Below are 19,484 nucleotides of genomic sequence, written 5' to 3' on the forward strand. Positions count from 1 at the left end.
ACCCGCACACGCGACGCTCGGTGGACATCTTTACTTGGGGAAGAGACGCCTACCTCCCTCAACTGGGACCTCTAGGGAAAAGAGACCTTCTCGCCACAAGTCCAACTCATGCATACGTCAGACGAGGGCATCAGCGTAGGATTTCAGTGGGCTCTCGGCCTAGGTCGAGGGCGGGAGTGTGGCTGACTTCCGCCCGAGTCCGCGATGGCCGCCGCAGAGGCCGGAAGTGTGCGTGCATGCTGGGTAGTGTAGGCAGCCAGGGGCGGGGGCCGCACCAAGTTCGTCAGGAGGGGGGCACGATGGAACTGTCGTTTTAAATCATCACGGAAGGTGCTGTAGAGTGCGCTCGTCCGGAAGGGGTATCCGAGGGCTGGCTCCGGGGGAACGCTGGCCCCTCGCGCCGCGGCCCCGCTCGCTCGCGCCGCGGCCCTCCGCGCGCATCCCCCGGAAGTGTAGGTCCGGCACTTCCGGCGAGCCCCGGGCGTCCGCGCTAGGCGGCGGCTGTGAGGGGCGGCGGCGGCTCGCACCGCATCGTTTCCTGCGAAGCGCACCTGCGAGGCGGAGGCGTCCACCATGGTGAGCGGCCGGGCGGGCCGGGGCCGCGGGCGGGCGTGGCGGCGGCGGCGGAGGTGCCGAGTCACCGGCCTGAGGCGCCGCCGGCGCCGCCCGGGCCCGAGCGCCGTCTCGCGGGTGTAGACGCCTGCCGGCTCCCCGCGAACAAGCCCCGGGTCCAGCGGCGGGGGTCGGGGCAGGGGAGAGCGCGCGGGAGGTTCTGCCGGCCTGCGACGCCGCCCCGGGCGCCCTCGCCCCCCGGGCCCCGCCGCGGCCCGGGAGCGGGGGTGGCGGGCGCCGCCGGGGTCACAGGCTGGTGGCATCGGGCGCTGTGCGCCGGCGCCGGCGTGGCCGAGGGGAGAGGGGCCCGGGCGGGAGGTGGGGTCCGGGGCAGGTTGGTAGCCGGTGTTCGGTGCTGTGTGTCCATTTCCCGCTCGCGCGCTGCGAAGGGAAGACAGAGCTTCCCCGGGGGGGTCGTGAGGGGGCGCCCACGCCCCTCCCTGCTCTCGTCCGGAGCGCTGCGCGCTGGCTGCGCTTCTGGCCAAGGTGGTGTCCGACGAGCGGTCTGCTTAGAAGCAAAGCGGGAGAGACACGGGCTTGACAACGACTCTGCTGGCGCTCCAGGGAGGGGAGACCCATCGGAGAGCCGCAGCAGGAGCCGCGTCCGCGGGAGGCGGCCGGCGCCGCTTGCGGACTCTGGAATGGCTAGGCAGCTGTCCCGTCAGCCCTTGGCTTTCTCTCTACTTCACGTCCATGTGGGATCAAGTCAAGAGATACTTGCCTATTTAAGTGCTTCTTTTTTTTTTTTTTTTTTTTTTTTTTGGCACACGGGCTTTCGTTGCTCCGTGGCATGTGGGATCTTCCTGGAGCTAGGATCGAACCCGTGACCTCTGCATTGACAAGCGGATTCTTAACCACTGCGCCACCTAGGAAGCCCTAAGTGCTTCTTTTAACTTGTAGAAAAGCACGTACCGTGAATGTACCGTTTTAGCCATTTTTTGTGTGTACAGTTCAGTGGTGTTAAGCGTATCCACGTTGTTGTGTAATACATCCCCAGACGTTTTTGGTCTTGAATAGCTGAAACTCTGTCACCGTTAAACAAGTCCCCTCCCCCAGCCCCTGGAAACTTCCATTCTTTTTTGTCTCTGAACTTGACTTATCCTAAGTAGGTCCTGTAGGTGGAACCCTGCAGTGTTTGTCCTGCTTTGTCTGGTTCATTTCACTGAGCATGTTGTTCTCCCAGTGTATCACTGTTGTAGCCGTGTGTTGGAATTTCCTTCCTTTTTAGGGCTGAACAATATTCCATTGTATGGATGGACCACATTTTCTTTCTTCATTCATCTGTCAGTGGGTGTTTGGGTAGTTTCCAGCTCTTGGCTATGGTGAAGAGCACTGCTGTGAACACGGGTGTACAGATATCTTCAAGACCCTGCCTGCGGTTCTTTTGTTTACATACCCTATTGTGCATCTTCATAGTCCTTCTCTCTGACACGTCAGAGCAGTTGCAGTACTTTGAGGAGATCCTCCATTGTTGGGCAGCACGTGCTCTGAGCCTCATCATAACCTACAGTTTAAAGAGCTGGGATCTTACCTTTGTGGTGGCACGATGTCTGGGCTTTACTTACAAACCGCCTGACAGCGCTTTTGAGGGGTGCTCGCCTTGGCCCTGGGCGGAGCAGGGAAGGTTCCCGGAGAAAGGAAAGGGCGGTCCTGGAAGCCAGGGGGGGGAGGGGGTGCAGACCTGGGCACCTGCTCTTAGCGCCGCCCTTGCCTGTTTTCTGCCCGCCCCCTCTCCTGACGTCAGGTCTCTGAAGAGATCCTTCCTGACCACCCTCTTGAAGCAGCGTTCCCAGGAGCTCTTGGTCCCTTACCCTCTTGTGTGCGGAACAGTGACGCGTGGATGGTTTTCTGTGCTTGTTTTCCTTGTCTTGAACGTCCGTTTGTTCAGCCAGGGCAGGGGTTGTAGTTGTTTTGTTAGTGACGTTTCTCTCGTGCTTGGAGAGTAGAGCCTGGCAGATAGTGGTGCTCCTGAGCGTGGAGGGAGGAGAGGGAACGTGGTCCGGGCTGAAGGAGCAGCCGGCAGGGGTGTGGCCATCGTAGGAGATCTTGGGGTTTGGGGGGGGTGGGGGGGCTGAGAGAGGTGTAGGGCAGGCTTGTGGGGGCAGTTGTAGACTTTAGTAAGATGCACCGTCCGAAAGCAGTGGACTGAGGCTGGCAGGACGACGGGGTGTGGCAGCCGCTGGGGGGTGTGTCCTGCTGCCGGCAGCTGCCAGCTCGGTGCAGGTGGGTCTTGCTCTTAAGCGCTGACGCCCCGATCCTCTCTGACTGTTGACAGAAGGAACGTGCCTTCATTCTCTGTTAACTGTGGCATCTCTTTCCTCTTTCCAGTTCTCTTTCAACATGTTCGACCACCCCATCCCCCGGGTCTTCCAGAACCGCTTCTCTACGCAGTACCGCTGCTTCTCTGTGTCCATGCTCGCGGGGCCGAATGACAGGTCAGATGTGGAGAAAGGAGGGAAGAGTATGTGCTGTTTTTATTTTGAATCGAAACCTTTCCTGCCCTCAGCCTGCAGTGCACGTAGTTCTCAGCAGCCCTGGTTTTGCATGTGCCACAGAAGCTAGTCACCTGCAAGGTGTTCCGGCCCCAGACTGGCTAAGGGGTGGGGGAGGGTCCTAATTGCGATTGGGTTCGCGGCTGGCAGCCGTTTGGTTCCGCCCAGTACATCACAGCGGGCACGATTAGTTATGACAAGCTGTTTTGAAATTCTAGCTGCCCCACAAGTATCCTTTAACATTTTCATTTAGGTATAGCAGAAAGTACACTTTGGCTTTTCTGCTGTCCTTCTAATTTTTCTTTTTTTAATACTTCCTTAATGTTCTTTCCACAGTAATTATGCCGCCCTCAGCCCTCGACCAACTCAGTAAGTACTTTCTGTGTGACGTGAGGATGGAGATGACATGCATGTGGCCCTGGGGCTGGGCGCAGGCGTCCTTCAGCAGGGCTGGTTGGGAGGCGTCCTTGTAGGGTGTGCGCTGGGCTGGGAGGCTGGGGGCCAGCGGGTGCTCGGCTCTGGGTCTGCTGCGCTCCTCTGACCTCCACCCCCACCCCGGGACCCGGCAGGACTAAAGGAAGGTGTGAGCGCTGGTGCAGCCGTTGCTCTTGGCTGGAAACACTGGGTTTTGCCCCTAAAGGACGGTGACCCCTGAGAGGACACCCGGCGCAGGCCTCTCATCTCCCCGTGTCTCTCGCCTCAGCTGCAGCTGCAGTTCTGACCGCCCACCGCAGGAGCCGCTCCCCTCGTCTGGTCCCGCCTCTTGCCAGGAGCGGGAAAGGCCCAGGCTGGAGACGGGCCATGCGTTTCTCCCTTTCCGCGGCCCCTTCTCCTGCGGGAGCAGCTCAGAGACCTCACGCCCCCAGCCCCACTCCGCCCGGACTAGGAAGCCCTGACCACGGGCATAGTCACTGCCTTTTGAGACTTAGGGGTCTTTTTGGTGTGAGTTCTGAGGCAGGAGACGTGGAGGCCTCTGGTGGGGGGGGTCCACCCTCTGCGGCAGGTGCACGTCAGCCAGCTCAGTGTGGGCCAGGTGCTGGCTCTGTGTGGCTCCGGCTCTGTACCTTACCTGGCCTGATTCCAGACAGCGACTGGGCCTCTCTGAACCTTGATGTTCTCAGCTTTAAATGAGAACACACAGTGCCATCTGTGGGGACTGCTCTGTGCCAGGAGTGCCTCCTGGGTGGTGCCTGTGGTGTGGTGTTAACAGCCAGGGCCCCGTGGCACCGGGCAGGGGCAGGAGGCAGCCCTGAGCCGGCAGGGCTTAACTGACGACTGCAGTGGCTGCATCCGCAGAGGGAGGCCTTTAGCTCAGCCAGAGGGTGGACGGGCCCCTGTCGTCCCAGAAGTGGGGTCTGGGCCTGAGAGCCACCTCGTGGGTGGAGCTGACCCAGGACTGAGACCAGGTGTGTTGGCACACGTGTGTGAGGGGAAACTTGGGGATCAGGGCAGCAGGGCTTAGGTCAGTGCTGTGCAGACCTCGTGAGTCATGGAAGGAGCCATCCAGGTGGAATCTCACGGGAGTCCTGGGTTACTGCTCAGGGTGAAGGATGTGAGGGGTGCAGAGAGCTCGGGCGCCCCAAGGCACGTCTCTGAATCACAAAACGCAGTTTGAAAATTATTGAGGAACACAGGGGGCTCTCGTGATGGCAAGAACCTCGGACCCTTGGTTGAAGCCTGATTAATCCATTCACCTGACTCAGCTCAGTCTGCACCATGGCTCTACAGCAGGGAGGTGCCCTGGTGACAGAGGGCCTGGCATCTGGGCCCTTGGCCACCACCGCCTGCATCCCCGTCGCCCTTGGTGATGGGGGACAGCCATGCCCACTGCTGCCTCCCCAGGCTCTGCTCTCCAGTCTGGCTTCCCGCCCAGGCTCATCACCCAGTTTGTTTCTCCAAGTGTTTCGGGAGACCCCAGGTGGAGTCTGCCACATCTCCAGCCGCCGAGTGGAACTTCTGTTGCCACATTTGCCTAAACTTTCAAACTAAAGTCGGCCTCAGTGGTCAAGCCCCAGCCATGGGCCAGCGGCCTGGGTTGACCCCCAGCGTGGCTGCTCCTGGGCTGTGTGACCCTAGGAATGTTGTCGGAGCTGTGTGCCTCTTAGATGAAGGGGCAAGGACAGTGCCCACCTCACTGCCCCAGGAACCACCCCCCATTCCTGACTGTCCTCCTGTCTCATGTCGCCAGTCCTCCTTTCCGCGCCCCTGTACTCGAGTCAGCAGGCCTCCAGCCCTGCATGTGGCCCCCACCTCAGGAGGCCCTGGTGGAGGGGACACACTGCTGACCAGCCCTGCCGGGCCTCCCTTGTCCCCGAAATGCCACCCCACCCCCACCCCCGCCGACTGCTTGCCTGCCCGGTCCTGGTGCCCAGCCTCACCTGGTTGCCAGCAGTTCCGGAGCCAGCCCAGCTTCCATGCCTCTGCTGGGGCTGCTTCCTCTGCCCGGAACTCCCTCCGCTGGGAACGTCCCCCAGCAGCCGTCCGGTGGCCCTGCCTCCTGCCCCCCCCTTCCCTGGCACAGGCACCTCGCGTACTCTGGCTTCTAACTGGAAACCTTGCAAGAGGGATTTTGCCCAGCACCTGGTTGGCACTTAAACTGCCCATGAATAAATGCACAAACACGTCAGTTTTTAAAACGGGAATTTCAGACAATCACCCGGATAAGTCGGGGCTGCGTGGCTGACTGGGCGTGTGCTCCTGAGCTCCGGCAGGAGCGCGGGGTCTGCTGGGCAGGCAGGTGCCTGGAAGTTCAGCACCACGTGGGTCCCGTGGGCAGGGGTCTTCCCTGGAAGGATCCGGGAATAAGGTTTCCCTCCGTGAAGGGAGCCGAGCCTCATGCCTCGCTCTTCTGTTCAGGCCGACTCAACATCACTTACCCCATGCTGTTCAAACTGACCAACAAGAACTCGGACCGCATGACACACTGCGGCGTGCTGGAGTTCGTGGCTGACGAGGGCATCTGCTACCTCCCGCACTGGGTGAGTGGCCCCTCCCCGCCTGCTTGCTGTCCTGCCCCCGGAGCAGAGGGGCGCGCCTTGCCGCAGATGTCATGTGAGGCTGTGGACACCCGCGTGGGCGCGAGCTGGGGTCAGCTGCTCACCTGGTGGCCTGGAAACCACAGCCAGGCTGCTTCGCTGACATTTCCTGGGTTGGGCTTTTTTAAAATAATGAGGTAGGAGTATTTTCAGGTGGTCTGAGTGCAGGGTTTTGGGTTTTTATATGGTCTCTCCCTGCTGTAGTAGCTTGTCCCCCGGTTCTGTCGCACTGTGTATGTGTGTAGATACTTGTCTGTATCTGAGTCCGTCTTGAGCACTCAGCCTTGTTGCTATGGCAACGAAGCCTGTCTGCACTCAGGCTGGCCCGGTGCCATCCACGTCCACAGGTGGAAGTCCCTGTGGGCGGGGTTGGGGAGGGCCAGGCTGCAGCACCCCAGGCATGAGGGGCCCACAGCTGCCCCGCTCCATCCTTGGCCCGGGCATGTCCCTTTGACCTTTGGTGCTGTCTTTTGTGACAGCCGGCAGCTGTTAGTGTTGTAGGTGCCTTGAAAGTACTTGAGGGCCCTGGTTTTTGTAAGGTCTTATGCAGAAACCCGGTGTCTAGACAGTATGGAAGGGAGGGTCTCCAGGCAAGGGCTGGCCTGGCTCCCTCCTTCCCTCCCCCTCCCCAGCCCAGCCCCAACTCTCCCCACTCGCTTGGCATCGGGAAGCCCTCAGAGGGAACTGTGTGTCCTTCCCTTTGTGCTTGCTTTTGTCGGGGTGCTCAGAGACCCCTTGGTCTGCAGGCGGAGTTGGGAACCCACCCTAAGGCCTCCCTGCCACGAAAGAGAAGCTCTGAAGAGTGGCCCCCCTCTCCTGCTCAGTGAGGGTCCCGGCCTCAGCCATGGGAGCCGCCTTAGCTTGTGTTTTGAGATTAAATGTGAATAGAAGTTTGAAGGTTCCTCCTCTCCGGAGGGGTGACCTTGCCCGTTTCCCCTGGGCCATCCCACTCCTGAGCCTGGGTCCTTCCCGAGTGCTAAGCCCAGCTGGTATCCTGCGCTGCTTCCTTGACCGCAGGGGAACTGTTAGTCACGCCTCAAAGCTCAGACCTGACCTGCTTCCCTGCTCACGTGCCCACATCTCACTGTTCGTGTGTGTCTGCAGGTTCCCCTCACGGGCGCCAGGCCTTGTCCCACTATGCGTGGAGCGCAGTGGGTGGCCAAAGTGTCGGGCAGTGACAGCTTCCCCGGGTCCCTCTGTGGCCCATCCTTAGTGAAATAGGAAGGGGCACTGGGGGTCACTGTTCCCGGAAGGTTCTCCCTCCAACCCACGGACTTGGAGTTTGGCTGGGCCCTTGTCCAGGCTCTCGGACCACTTTGGACCAGAAAGCTAGTTGAATCCTGCCTGGAAACATCCCATCCCTGGGGAAGCCTCTGTAGGTAGCATGGGGCTGCCTGCTGGCCTCTTCCTGGGCTGGCCGTCCAGCCCTTGGCAGGAGCAGGTGGTCCCTGGGGTCTCCCAGCTGCTGTTGCAGAGCTGGCCTGAGGGTCTCCTGCCCCCAGCATGTGTGTGAGCAGCTGCTTCCTTTCTGTCGGCTGATGGGCAGGCTCTGTCCTGCCCTGAGCTCCAGACAGCAGGGTGGATGGGCAGGGAGGGGAGCCAGGGGGCGGACGGGGTCCACTATGGCATGAGGGCCCTGGACGCTGGATGGGTGCGTGGAGCTCCCCCTGTGGCCCTTGCTAGCTGTGTATGTTTGAAGCTCTCTTTAAAGGTTTGAAATAAGAAAAGCAAAAACTATTCCAGGGTGCACAGGGTGCTCATTTATTGGACCTGACCGTCAGGTCGCTGCAGGATCCTGGACCCCTGCACCCCAGGACCTCGGGCCCGTGCTCGTCTCTCTGTCTCATTCCTCAGCGGGCCTCCACCTGGCGGGTGGCTCCACAGACTCCCTGGAGCAGACACCTGTGGTCTCGGCTGTGGGCCGTGCCTGGCGAGGCCAGCCCGTCCGGAGCTGTCATCCTCCCGCCTCCAGTGCAGCGCAGCTGGCCCCAGGGCCTTGGGAGTTGGGTGGCGTGGGGTGTGTGCCTGTGGACGTGCTCTGGCCCCGGCCGTAGCCCTACTGCCTCCCGTCTGCTTCGCCCCCCAGATGATGCAGAACCTGCTGCTGGAGGAGGGGGGCTTGGTTCAGGTGGAGAGCGTCAACCTGCAGGTGGCCACGTACTCCAAGTTCCAGCCCCAGAGCCCCGACTTCCTGGACATCACCAACCCCAAGGCCGTGTATCCTTCTGAAGCGGAACGGGTTCTTCGGGGCCGGGGAGGGCTGTGCTGGCCGGTGGCAGGCAACAGTAAGCCTTGGTTGGGTGTATGCTTGCTTTGGGGACCACACGCTTGTGATGACATGTGACACGAGAACAGTGGTGTCGGGCCAGCACGTCCATGTGGCTTAGGGCCCTGGACCAGCGTGCTGGACGCTCTCCGGATGCTTCCTGGAGGGCAGGTGGAGCCCTTCCTCCGGAGGCCAGTGACCCTGGTATAGAGCCCAGTGTGTCCTGGTGGGAAGGCGGCGCATCTGCCTCTCAGCCCCTCTGTACCCAGGCGCGGAGAGCGCTGTCTCTCAAGCACAGGGGAAAGCGAAGGCTTCAGGTTCCAGTGATGTTTTGTGTGTTCTTTGCACATAAGGCAGCCGTGTGTGTGTGTGTGAGGTGGATACAGAGGGAGGGAGTGAGCAGCGTGGGTGAGGGCTGTGCCGTGGACCACGAGCGAGCTCTCTAGGCTGTAGCCGGCTTGGGCTTGTTGAGATCACGTTACGGAGTGGTCACTCCACTTACTTATTTTTAAAAAAGCATGTTGGTAAAAAACACAATGGAACCACACAGATAGTTTAAAAAAAGCTGCTTCCGCCCTCCCCGCCGGCACACGTCCGCAGGCGGGAGCCAGCAGTACTGCTGCTGCTGCTGGCCACATCCTGGGTGCCGCTGGGCCGTGCGGGGGCCTCTGCTGGCCATGTCTGTGGACAGGCGTGTCACGCCCCCTGTGCTGGGCACACGTGGTATTGTGCACTCTGCTCACGGCGGGCGTGGACAGTGTCCAGGGCTGGGGCCTGCCGGCCTCTGCACCACGGCCCCTCACGGTCGTCTCTGGTGTGGAGTTCATTTGCTGGCGCCGCAGCTCACACGTACCTGGTTGCTTTCAGAGACCGTGTCTCTCGGCACACGTACTTGCACCGTGGGGAAAGGTGTCCCTTCCGTGGCCGCGGCGTGCCAGGCTCTGGCTGAGGGTCTGGGTCCAGGCAGCGCAGAGCTGGCTCCGCCCTCGGGCCCGGGGGGGGGCGCATCTGGCAGCTTGGGGTCACCAGGAGGAGTTGAGGGAAGGGCACCCCTGCAGCTGGCATTTCCCATGGGGGCGCGGAGAGGGCGTGCCCCCCAGACTCTTCACGAAGCAGCGAGCAGCCCGAGAGCAGTGAACGTAGACCCGGCTCCTCCGCCCTCAGCTCCTTGGCCAGGGCTGCCGCGTCTCAGTGGCGCACCTGGAACCAGGTTTTGTGTTTGACTTTTGATTTAAGACAATTCTAGAAATTAACGAGGATGATATGGTTAAAATATTCTACGTGATTGGGTGTTATTCCCTTTTCTGGGCATTTGGGTTACTCAGTTTGTAAGAACTTAGTATTGTTTACTATTATGAAAAGGGCTTATATGCTACTTTTTCCTTTAAGTTTTTTATTATTAAATATTTTTATTTTGGAATATACCACTAAATATGGACTGTTGTCCAAAAGATGAAAACAACAAAGTGTAAGTGAAAACATCTTTGCTCTTGGGGGACTTTTAAGGAACTTACCTGTGTTTCATTCAACCTTTTTTTACCCCGTGCTCGTGTCGGATTTTTAAAATCAATTTGCCGAGGTGTAATTTAATGCAGTAAAATGCACACGTCAGTGAGTTTGACAGAGATGTCCCCCGTGTATCCAGAGCATGGCCGTCCTCCCAGAAGGGCCTTTGTACCCCTTTTTGCCCGTTCTGAGCCAATCCCCGGCCCCTGCAGCCTCGGCTGCTTCCCGCCTCAGAGATCAGCCTTTCTTGGGGTCTGGGGGTGTCTCACTGCTCCGTGACTGGTTTCGTCCCTCAGTGGAGAGTGAGGTTCATCCCGTTACTGCGTGTTAGAGCTGCCTGCTTCTCACTGCTGAGTAATGGCCGCGTGTCTTTGAGCCCCAACAGGGCGCACATCTGTCTGGTCACAGTGTGACCCGATCCTCTACGCCCCTTGTGGAAACTTGTTCAGGTTTGTGGGCCCATCTTGCTGTGTTGCCTTGACAGTGTGTGTCTGCAGGTTAGAAAACGCACTGAGAAACTTTGCGTGTCTGACCACCGGGGACGTGATCGCCATCAATTACAACGAGAAGGTGAGTGTCTCAGCCCCGTGGACTCTGGGCCCTTGCCACCGGGAGCAGGAGCCTGTGCTGCCCCCCAGCACCGCCCCCCACAGCTCCGCCGTGCACACACTCTGCCACACACGTCACCCCCTCCCCATGCACACACCTGCCACACATACACAGACGTGCGCATGCACACAGGGTTGGACGCCAGCTGCTCCCCGGTGTCACACAGGGACCCAGCATGTTCTCTGACAGTTTCCTTCTGATTGAAGCATCTAATGCTAAGAATCCTTGTTCAGTTTCTTGGATTTTGAATCCCACTTTTATTTTTTTTTCATAAATGAAGAAATAATCTTGGACATTTTAGGTATTGTCTACCTTAGCTTGAATATGTTAAGCTCTCCTGATTAATTGCAGGCAGCCTTAATGTTATTGTTCTTAAAGTGTTAAAGCAGTAACAAATGCTGGAAAAAAAAATTGATGATAAAAAATAACATTGACGCTTTTGCACTGAAAGGGAAGTTGAGGTACTCAGGTTTACAGAGAACTGGAATGCACGTCTGGGCTTCTGCTTTTAGGTGTATGGGAGAGTAGACACACTGAAGGGCCCATCTGAGAAGACAGCAGGCGTGTGCCGAGGGTAGGTGGTGATGTCAGTGTGTGGTGGGCGATCTGGATCAAGGCATCCACGTGAAACTCGGGCCCTTACGGGGCCAAGATAGATGCAGAGGTGGGTTCTGTCCTCGTCCAGGCTCTCCGGAGATAGTGCTCCCAGTTTGGCTGAGCCCTTAGGGTTGCTCTAGATTGAACCAGTGAACAAGAACTCCTGATAAGACCACCAGACACCCAACGCAGAGACAGCAAAAGCGGATTTAGACCTTTAAGAGATCAGAATTGGGACCTTCAAGTGCAAATATAAAATAACTATGTATAAAGCGTTCAAAGAAATTAAAAAGTGGAATCGAAAAGTTTAGCAGTCAGCAAAAGTCTGTCCGAGATATGCTGGATTATTTGAAAAGCAGTCAGAGTTAAACAACACTAGCAAAGAATTAACGAAGGGGAAGTTGAATCGGGAGAAGGGACGTAGGTGTCCACGCAGAGAAGCATGGCAGCGGCGTGAGTGGCCGAGGTTTGGGAGATCCTGAGGCAACCGGACGTGCTCGGTGAAAACCCCGGCGGGAGAGGATGGAGCGTGGAGCTGCTGTTAGGAGAGGAGTGGACTTGCTCTAGAGCTGGCCTTCAGCCCGCACTTACAGGAGTTTAATGTCCACCAGACAGGATGGTTACAGATGCCAGCACCGACGTGGGGAGGCGAGCCGAGAAGACCAGCGCTTGGGGGAGGACAGCGCGGCAGGCCTCTGTCACCTCCCCCGTGGCGGAGTTGTGCCAGGGCTGCGGGAAACTGTCTTCAAACCTCCTTTACAGGATAGGGTAACGCCAAAATATTTTCAGATGAGGTCTGAGAGAACTTACTTACCGATGGAACCTCTCAAGCGTGTGCTTTGGGAATAAGCATTAGCCTCGAAGGAAAGACTGGGGTGTGGGGAGACAGGACGGGCAGGTAAGCTGGCAAATGGGAAGCGAGTCGTGGTAAACACGGTGCTTAAATCCATCACAGTGTTTAATAAATGAGCCTCAAAGGTGGCACCTGCCGCACTGGGAAAGCAGACATCTGGAGGGTGTTCTTGGTGCTTCAGTAGCGGTGAATCGGTGAGAATACAGGTGGAGTGTTTTAAAGTTTAAGATGAGTGTTGTAGATACAGCGTGACGACACGTGGTGTACCATAAATAGCACAGGCGTGCTTGTCCTGGCTGCGTGCAGTGTAGGACCGTGGTGCTGCAGTGCTGTGTTCCGGTATTCTCCTTTTCTAGTTCTGGTTGCAGCGTAGTTTTATGACTCACTAGTTAGTTGCAACCTGCAGTTTGAAAACATGCCTGTAGAGAAGGGTGACCACATGCCCAGCAGCCGCGGACACAGGTGTTCATGCTACCTTGTCCGTGGCGGCAGAACCACTGGAGGTCTGTGTTGCGTGGAGAGGCGGTGGGACGTCCGCACGGCGACGCACGTTCATCTCTGCGTGTCACTAGTGAGGAAACAGAAAGCCAGACCGGGCTTCGAGCCTTCTCACTGTCCCTGGGGGCCCTCGCCCTCATGCTTCGTGTTTTCAGGGGTGGGGCTGTCCCGATGGTTCACTGTCGAAGCAAGACACACCCCGCGCAGAGGGAAAGGCCTCAAACAGCACAGGGAGCGTGGACTCTGCCACCTTGAGTTCCTACCCTTTTGACCCTGTGCATGTTTTCTGTTCACAAGACTGTCCTCGACACACAGCAGCACAGCGGGTTTCGGCACCCTGCCCCCGGCTGCCTGGTGACTCTGACTTACTGTGCGTGAATACGTGCCCCTCACGCGGCCAGTCCAGGGACGCAGTGGATGAGCGGTGCTGGGGCGAGCGTTCCTAGAGCGTTTTCTCTTCCGTGTGTCGCTAGTTATCCACTGAGAATTAATTCCTAGACGTGAGCTTTCCTGGGTAAACGCTGAATCTTCTGCCGTTTGCTGCATAGCTGCCTTGTCTGGTGTGAATCCCTTATGGGAGGTGGTCAGCTGAGTGGCAGGCATCAAGGTGGCCCCCACGGCCGCTCCTTCGCAGCAAGAGGTGTGGCTGGGGGTGTCGTGGGGACGAGTGGCGTGTGTGCGGGAGCCAGCCGGGGCCGCAGCGATGCCTGTGGTGACGGGCCCAGTGCTGCCACGAGAGGGCTGACTTTTCTCCTCAGATCTACGAGCTGCGGGTGATGGAGACCAAGCCCGACAAGGCCGTGTCCATCATCGAGTGCGACATGAACGTGAGTGGCCGCGGCTGGCTGGGCAGCTGGGGGCCCCGCGGCTGGGTGCCCTGGGCGGGCGGCATGCGGCCCCGGGACTGTTGGGGGGCAGCGAGGAAGATGCTGCCAGCACGCTGGGGGGTCGCCGACCTTGTGCTCGGTGCTGGGCTGCTGCGGGTCTGAGCTGGCCAGACCCACCAGCATCTCGGCCCTGCCAGGGCCAAGTCTTCCTGGAGGCTGAGGAAGGCTGCTCACCTCCGCGTAGGGGGCTGTCCGTTCACACGACCGTCCGGCGTCCTGGCTCTCCAGGGAGCCGCGTCTAGCAGAAAAGTTCCCTTTTGTGCAGTTCTCTTTATGTCACGTTCTTGAAATGACAAAACCTCAGAGATGAGGGCAGAGGAGTGGCTGGGGCTCCGGGGTGGTAGAGTTGCCGGGAGGGAAGGGGGTGTGGTTGTGAAAGGGCCGTGAGAGGGGCCCCTGTGGTGTTCACGCTACTCAGGATCTCGACGGGGCTGGGGGGTGGGGGCACCGACCGCAGCGGGGACCAAGTGGTGGGAACAAAGCAGAAAGCCCGTGTGCGGGCAGGCTGGGGGCGTCGGGCCAAGGACCGGGTTGTCGGTGCGGATGTCCTGCTGTGAGTCTGTGAACCGTGAGCGTCGGGGAGGTGGGTGGACTGTACGGGACCCCTTCTGTGTCGGCTCCCACAGCTGCACGTGGACCCACACGTGTCCAGCTTAGAACAGAAAAGCCCCAGAGGCCGCGTGTGGCCCTGTCTCATCCCGCTTTCTTGTCGGGGACACAGGTGGACTTCGATGCTCCTCTGGGCTACAAGGAGCCGGAGAGACAAGCCCAGCACGAGGAGGCCCCCGTAAGTCGCTCCTCTGCTTTCCTCCCCGCTGTGCGCCGCTCCCCCGCCCGCGTCGGTCCTTGGAGCGCGTTGCGGTGTCCTGGCCGCTGCGCACTGTTTGGCCTCCACTGGTGCCGGGGCAGCCACGTGCTGCTTCCCTCCAGCCCCGCTCCCGGGCGCGGTGTGTCCCAGCTGCCGGGGTGCGGGCATGGCGGGAGCAACGAGGGGGCCAAAGGGAGGAGCCGGGGACCCCGCCGAGAAGCTCATCCCTGTTTCTCTGTCCCCACCAGGAGGGCGAAGCTGACCACAGCGGCTACGCTGGGGAGCTGGGCTTCCGCGTGAGTGCCGTGTGTGTCTGTCCTCCCACCACGCCACCTGTGACACCCCAGCCACTGTAGCCGAGAGCGGGCCTGCGGGACCCCGCACACGTGGACCCAGCGCCTTCTCAGTCACCAGATCCTTTTTCATCCACTTTCTCCTGGATTCTCCCAACAATTGTCAGGCAGCCCCAACTTCTCTTTAAAAGTTTCCAGCCTACCGGCAAATTGACACAACACAACAGACACGACGTGCACCCATCACGTAGATCCATCAGATGTGACCACTCTTGCTTTCTCTCTAAACCGTGTCCTGCACGGTGACCCTCCCTGGAAATGGGGAGGGCCTGGTGGGTGTGGCTCGTGCCGGGAGGCAGGTCTGCAGAGCTGAGCCGTGTCCAGCCCGACACATCACCCTCGCCTGGGGGCCGAGGCGGTTGGGGGCACTGTCCTTGGGCCAGGAGCCGCGAGGGGGCGTGGGCACCGAGGTTCCCTCCTGTCCTCGGGGCTTAGCTCACGGCCCCCCTGCCTGCCTGTTTAGGCTTTCTCCGGCTCCGGGAATAGACTCGATGGGAAGAAGAAGGGCGTAGAGCCCAGCCCCTCCCCAATCAAGCCTGGAGACATCAAGAGGTGGGTGTGCCCTGGCTCTGCCCTGCCCGCCCCAGGCCCGCACTGGGGCCTGGGGCGGCCTCACTCTGCTCTGCGGGGGCGCGGACGCCTCTGTCCCCCTCGGCGGGCTGGAGCACGCGTGGCAGAAGCGTGCGGTGCCCCCTGTCTCCAGGCCTCTCCCCAGGACCCCTTCAGTCCAGCCCTGCTGGCCCCTGACGTGACCTCTCTCCTACTTCCAGCCTTTCTGGTGCCGACTTAGTAACGTGCCCATTTTCCTCTTCTGGGACTGATCCGTTTCCCTCAGGAGGAGGCAGGAGCTGCCTCACGTGGTTGTTTGTGTTGTTTGGTCCAGGGACTTTCAGAGCAGAGTCCCTGCTCTGGTGGCCTGCACGGTGGTGGCAGGGATGAGGTCTGTCCCCTGTTGACCGTGTGAGAGCACACGGAGACCACCAGAGACAGCTCTGCACCCAGCCTCTTAGCGAGTGACGTGAGTTTAGTGCAGGTGTAGCCCTGCAGGGGGGCATGTGAGGCTGGAGGACACAGATGGTGAGGCCTCCAGCTCCCAGGTGTCCCCTTGCAGACCAGGCCCCAGGCGCCTTCTTTTCCCTCCTAGAGTGGGGGTGGGGACAGCCGTGGACCCAGTGGTCACAAAGGGATTTTATTTTAGTCCCTTCTCCTGGCACTCACATCTCTTCTGCTCTTTTCTTTATAGAGGAATTCCCAACTATGAATTTAAACTTGGTAAGATCACGTTCATCAGAAATTCACGTCCGCTGGTCAAAAAAGTTGAAGAGGTGAGTGTGCTTCGCGCGTCACGACAAGTGTCGTTGGCTACTGATGGCTGAGGAGATTCTTTGCGTCCCGAGTGAGGGTGGTTCTGTCCTGTTTTCCTCTGCTCCGGGGGCCCTCCTCTCCCCAGTGGCCTGACTGTCCTGTTGAGGCCGTGGGGGCTCTGCAGGCTCTGGTGCCCCTCTCAGTGGTGATCAGTGAGGGTCCAGCCTCCTGAGTCCTTGCCAGGTGCCAGGCCCCGTGCCGCGTGCTCTGTACTGAGGTGTTTGCTCCCCGGGACAGGCTGGTGGAGCCGCTGCTGTGACTGCCTGCGCGTCACAGGAGTGCGCGTGAGGGTGTGCGGAGGTCAGGACACCCGGGGCCTGGGGCACAGCCCCTGCCACCTGCACTCCCGGGGGCAGGGAGGGGAGGTTCCGCCTGGTGGTCATTTCTCCCCGGAGCTGGAAACTGGCTTGGAAAACCCCGCACAGCCTGCCGCAGAGTGCCCACCCTGCCCAGCAGCCGTGGCTATGCTGGTGGTTCTAGAACCCGCCTCAAACCCTCACGCTCCCGGTTGCTTTTCTCGAGGCTCGGTCCCTCGGGGACCAGCGGGGGATCCAGAGACCCATTCACAGCCCCTCCTGGCCTTAACGTCCGTCAGGTTGACACCTGGACCTTTCTAGGCCTTGGTGAGCCCCCAGCCTGGCTGCTGGCCCGGGCCTGCATCCTCGGGCTCCCTCCTCCCTGACTGTTGGGGGGATTGGGAGGCGGGGGTGTCCGTGAATAGACGTCCAGGGAGACATGTGGAACTGAGGTGGGCCTGCAGGTGCACTCACACTGCCTGTCCTGGGGCGCAGGTGATGGGGACAGTGGGGGGGGCACCTGTGGCAGAGCTCCGGGAGCCCCGGAGCGGGAGGCCAAGGGCACCTGGCCGATAAGCCACAGAGAAGCTGTGTCCCATCCCAAGCCGGCCGGGGGCCAGGACCTGGGGTGAAGATTGAGTATGTGTCCCGGAGCACTTGGCCCCGCCCCCCAGGAGAAGGGACAGGCATCACAGAGCCCCCAGCCCAGCCGGCCCTCAGGCACAGTGGTGACCGTCCGCCACCCTCCCCCACCTGGCTGCTGAGCACTGGCAGCGGGTGGGCGGGCTGCAGCCGGAGGAGCTGTCTGGCCCATCGAGCCTGGCGAAGGTCCCAGCCTGCTGCCCCCGACTGAAGTCCACAGGCAGGGTTCCAGTGCCAACACCCCAGGCTCGGGAGATCAGAGGCACCAGAGCGGCAGAAACCAGCAGGGACGTAGTTGCTCCCAACCGAGGGGCCCACGGAGCGTCCAGCGCAGTGGACAGAAACAGCTCCAAATCGGGGCAAGGGGAAGATCCTACAGCTTCCGGGAGGTAGAGATGCTACCAGGGGGCAAGAGTGGCCCATCTCAGCGGGACACCAGCTGGGACATTGTGGCGCAGGGTCCTTGAGTTCCACGCGGAGTCCTGTGGGCCGAATTGTGTCCCCAGGTCCTGTGTGGAAGCCCCAATCCCAGCACCTCAGAATGTGACTGTGGTTGGAGGTAAGCATTTACAGAGGTGAGCTAAACTGAGGCCACTAAGGTTGGCCCTGTTGTGCTCGAGGGGGTGTGGACACGGGAAAGGCCTGTGGAGACAGAGCGAGAAGGCAGCCACCGCAGGCCCTGCAGAGGGGCCTCGGGAGAGACCACGGTGCCGGCACCCGGATCTCGGGCTCCAAGCCTCCAGACTGTGTGGAGCTGAGTGTCTCCCCAGGTCCCCAGCAGTCTAACCCCAGCCACCTGTCAGTGATCCGTGAGAGGAGGTGAGAGGTGTTCTCAGCTACAGAAGCTCTCCTTGCGCACTGCTTCTCAGGAAGCTACTGAAGGCACACCCACTAAAGCGAAGGAGTAAGTAGGAATAAGAAAGCCTTCCACCCAGGAAGCAGGGCGTCTCCACAGCTATGTGCAGCCCCAGGGCAGCGGCCCGTCCAGGCGGGACGGCCCAGGCCCAAAGGTCCCGGAAGACACACCTTCCTCAAGTGGGTGAAGTTGGAGGATGCCTCCTGTGACTGATCGTGGGCACAAGAGAGAAGCCAGGCTCCGCTGCTGACAGTGGGGACAGACGGAGGGCCCTGCAGGAAGGGAAGCCTGCGACTTGCCTTTGTGTGGTCGCTCCCGCATCACTCTTCTACGGGCCTCACCAGAAACACCAGCTGCGCTGGGGGCCGGGCTGCTAGGGAGCTCGGGATGCTCTTCCACAGGGGGTGCTTCCCCCGACTAGCAGAAAGCTCCTGGAGAGATGCCTGCTGTTTTCGAGGGTTCAGAAAAACAGAAGCTGTCTTTCTGCTGAAGGGAGAGTAGCTTGGTAGAGTGAGGGCTGCTGAGTCACCATTTTAAAAAGCCTTGAAAATAAGTGCATCCTTCTGCCAGGGAGTTAAGCCTCTAGGGAAGATCCGAGTTGTGTGCAGAGACATTGAGCTGCCCACCAGGGCAACTTAAATACTGCAGACCTGGAAGGAACAGCTGATCGTAGAACTGCCTGCCCCAGGATGGAGTTAGAGCGCATGAGAGAAGAAGTGCAGTGCCTCGAGACTGGGGGGTTGCGTAGGGAAGTAGTTCACGTAGGCAAGTGCAGAACCGTGCCTGGAAATGTCCTCTGGGGTGGTTTTTATTTTAGGGGGTGTATCTTATATTTTTTACGTTGACAGTGTGATGCCTTTGCAAAAGGATATACATGCAACCTGAGAAAAAAGGCTGTGGTAGACAGAGTTGTGATTCTCTGGTTTTGTTTTCAATTCAATAGATTATAATTTGTATTTCTATTTCAAAGACATTTCTTATCATGGATAATGTGGGAGTAAGGAAAGTGGGTGGATGGTATGTGAGTCTACAGGATAAAGCACTTATTAGACTTTGAAAGAATTTCTGAAAATGGTATTTTCTCTTCACACTCAGGATGAAGCTGGAGGCAGATTCGTCGCTTTCTCCGGAGAAGGACAGTCCTTGCGTAAAAAGGGAAGAAAGCCATAGGTTGGGATGGTTGGCTGATTGGAAAATAAAATAATTGCAACATGCTGGCTTTTAATTATTGGCTCTGACTGGGATGCTCAGTCACTTTAGGTTTGTTTAGAGTTACCTAAGAATTACCAGGATTTACCTGGAAGTGGACAGCAGGACAGCAGTTTGTGGGGTTGATTTTGGGAAAGTGAAGGCCGTCTCTGAGGTCCCTCAGGTGGCCGCCTCCTCTCCTCACGCGCCTTGCTTTCAGCCCTCGGGCAGGCCTCCGGCCTCAGCTGAAGCAGAGTTCCCGAGTTCCTGCTGAAGACCAGTGAAGGGAGTGAACTGCTCTAAGTTGTGTTCTTTCTCTTTCTTCATTTATCTTTTCTTCTTCCAGGTCATAGCTTAGCCGTTGCCTTTGGCCTGGAAAAAAGTGGTTTAAACATAGACGTGCTCTATAAATAGTGGTCATCCCCTTACTCTGGCTGTATTTGAGGAAGGGTGTTTCTACTTTTGTTTTACGTGTTGATTTTTTTTTCCCCAAAAAACCATTTCCTAGAAGGAAAACCTGACCTGAAAGCATTTCCACTTTTACTTTGATTTCATTTGGAGATAACTGGCTCCTTCATGAATCTGTTCTACTGTAAAACAACTTCATGGTGAAGCACTATT

The 19,484-nt window shown here is 58.9% G+C and overlaps 1 protein-coding gene across 2 annotated transcripts; it reads left to right on the forward strand.

The window, feature by feature from the left end:
• Window positions 1-143: 143 nt before the first annotated feature.
• Window positions 144-18,889, forward strand: UFD1 (ubiquitin recognition factor in ER associated degradation 1). Of its 2 annotated transcripts, none has more exons than XM_057745790.1 (12): window positions 144-576; window positions 2,941-3,073; window positions 3,441-3,473; window positions 5,961-6,082; window positions 8,226-8,356; window positions 10,409-10,481; window positions 13,227-13,295; window positions 14,077-14,142; window positions 14,412-14,459; window positions 14,980-15,068; window positions 15,760-15,841; window positions 18,771-18,889. In XM_057745790.1, the coding sequence occupies exons 1-12, from the start codon at window positions 574-576 to the stop codon at window positions 18,843-18,845; spliced, it is 924 nt and encodes a 307-aa protein (XP_057601773.1). In that variant the 5' UTR covers window positions 144-573; the 3' UTR covers window positions 18,846-18,889. The 2 variants fall into 2 exon arrangements, with proteins under 2 accessions (XP_057601773.1, XP_057601774.1); XM_057745791.1 differs by lacking the exon at window positions 144-576 and adding an exon at window positions 1,506-2,835.
• The last annotated feature ends 595 nt before the right edge of the window (window positions 18,890-19,484 follow it).

Source organism: Hippopotamus amphibius, chromosome 8 (genome assembly GCF_030028045.1).
Source record: "Hippopotamus amphibius kiboko isolate mHipAmp2 chromosome 8, mHipAmp2.hap2, whole genome shotgun sequence".
NCBI classification, from domain to species: domain Eukaryota; kingdom Metazoa; phylum Chordata; class Mammalia; order Artiodactyla; family Hippopotamidae; genus Hippopotamus; species Hippopotamus amphibius.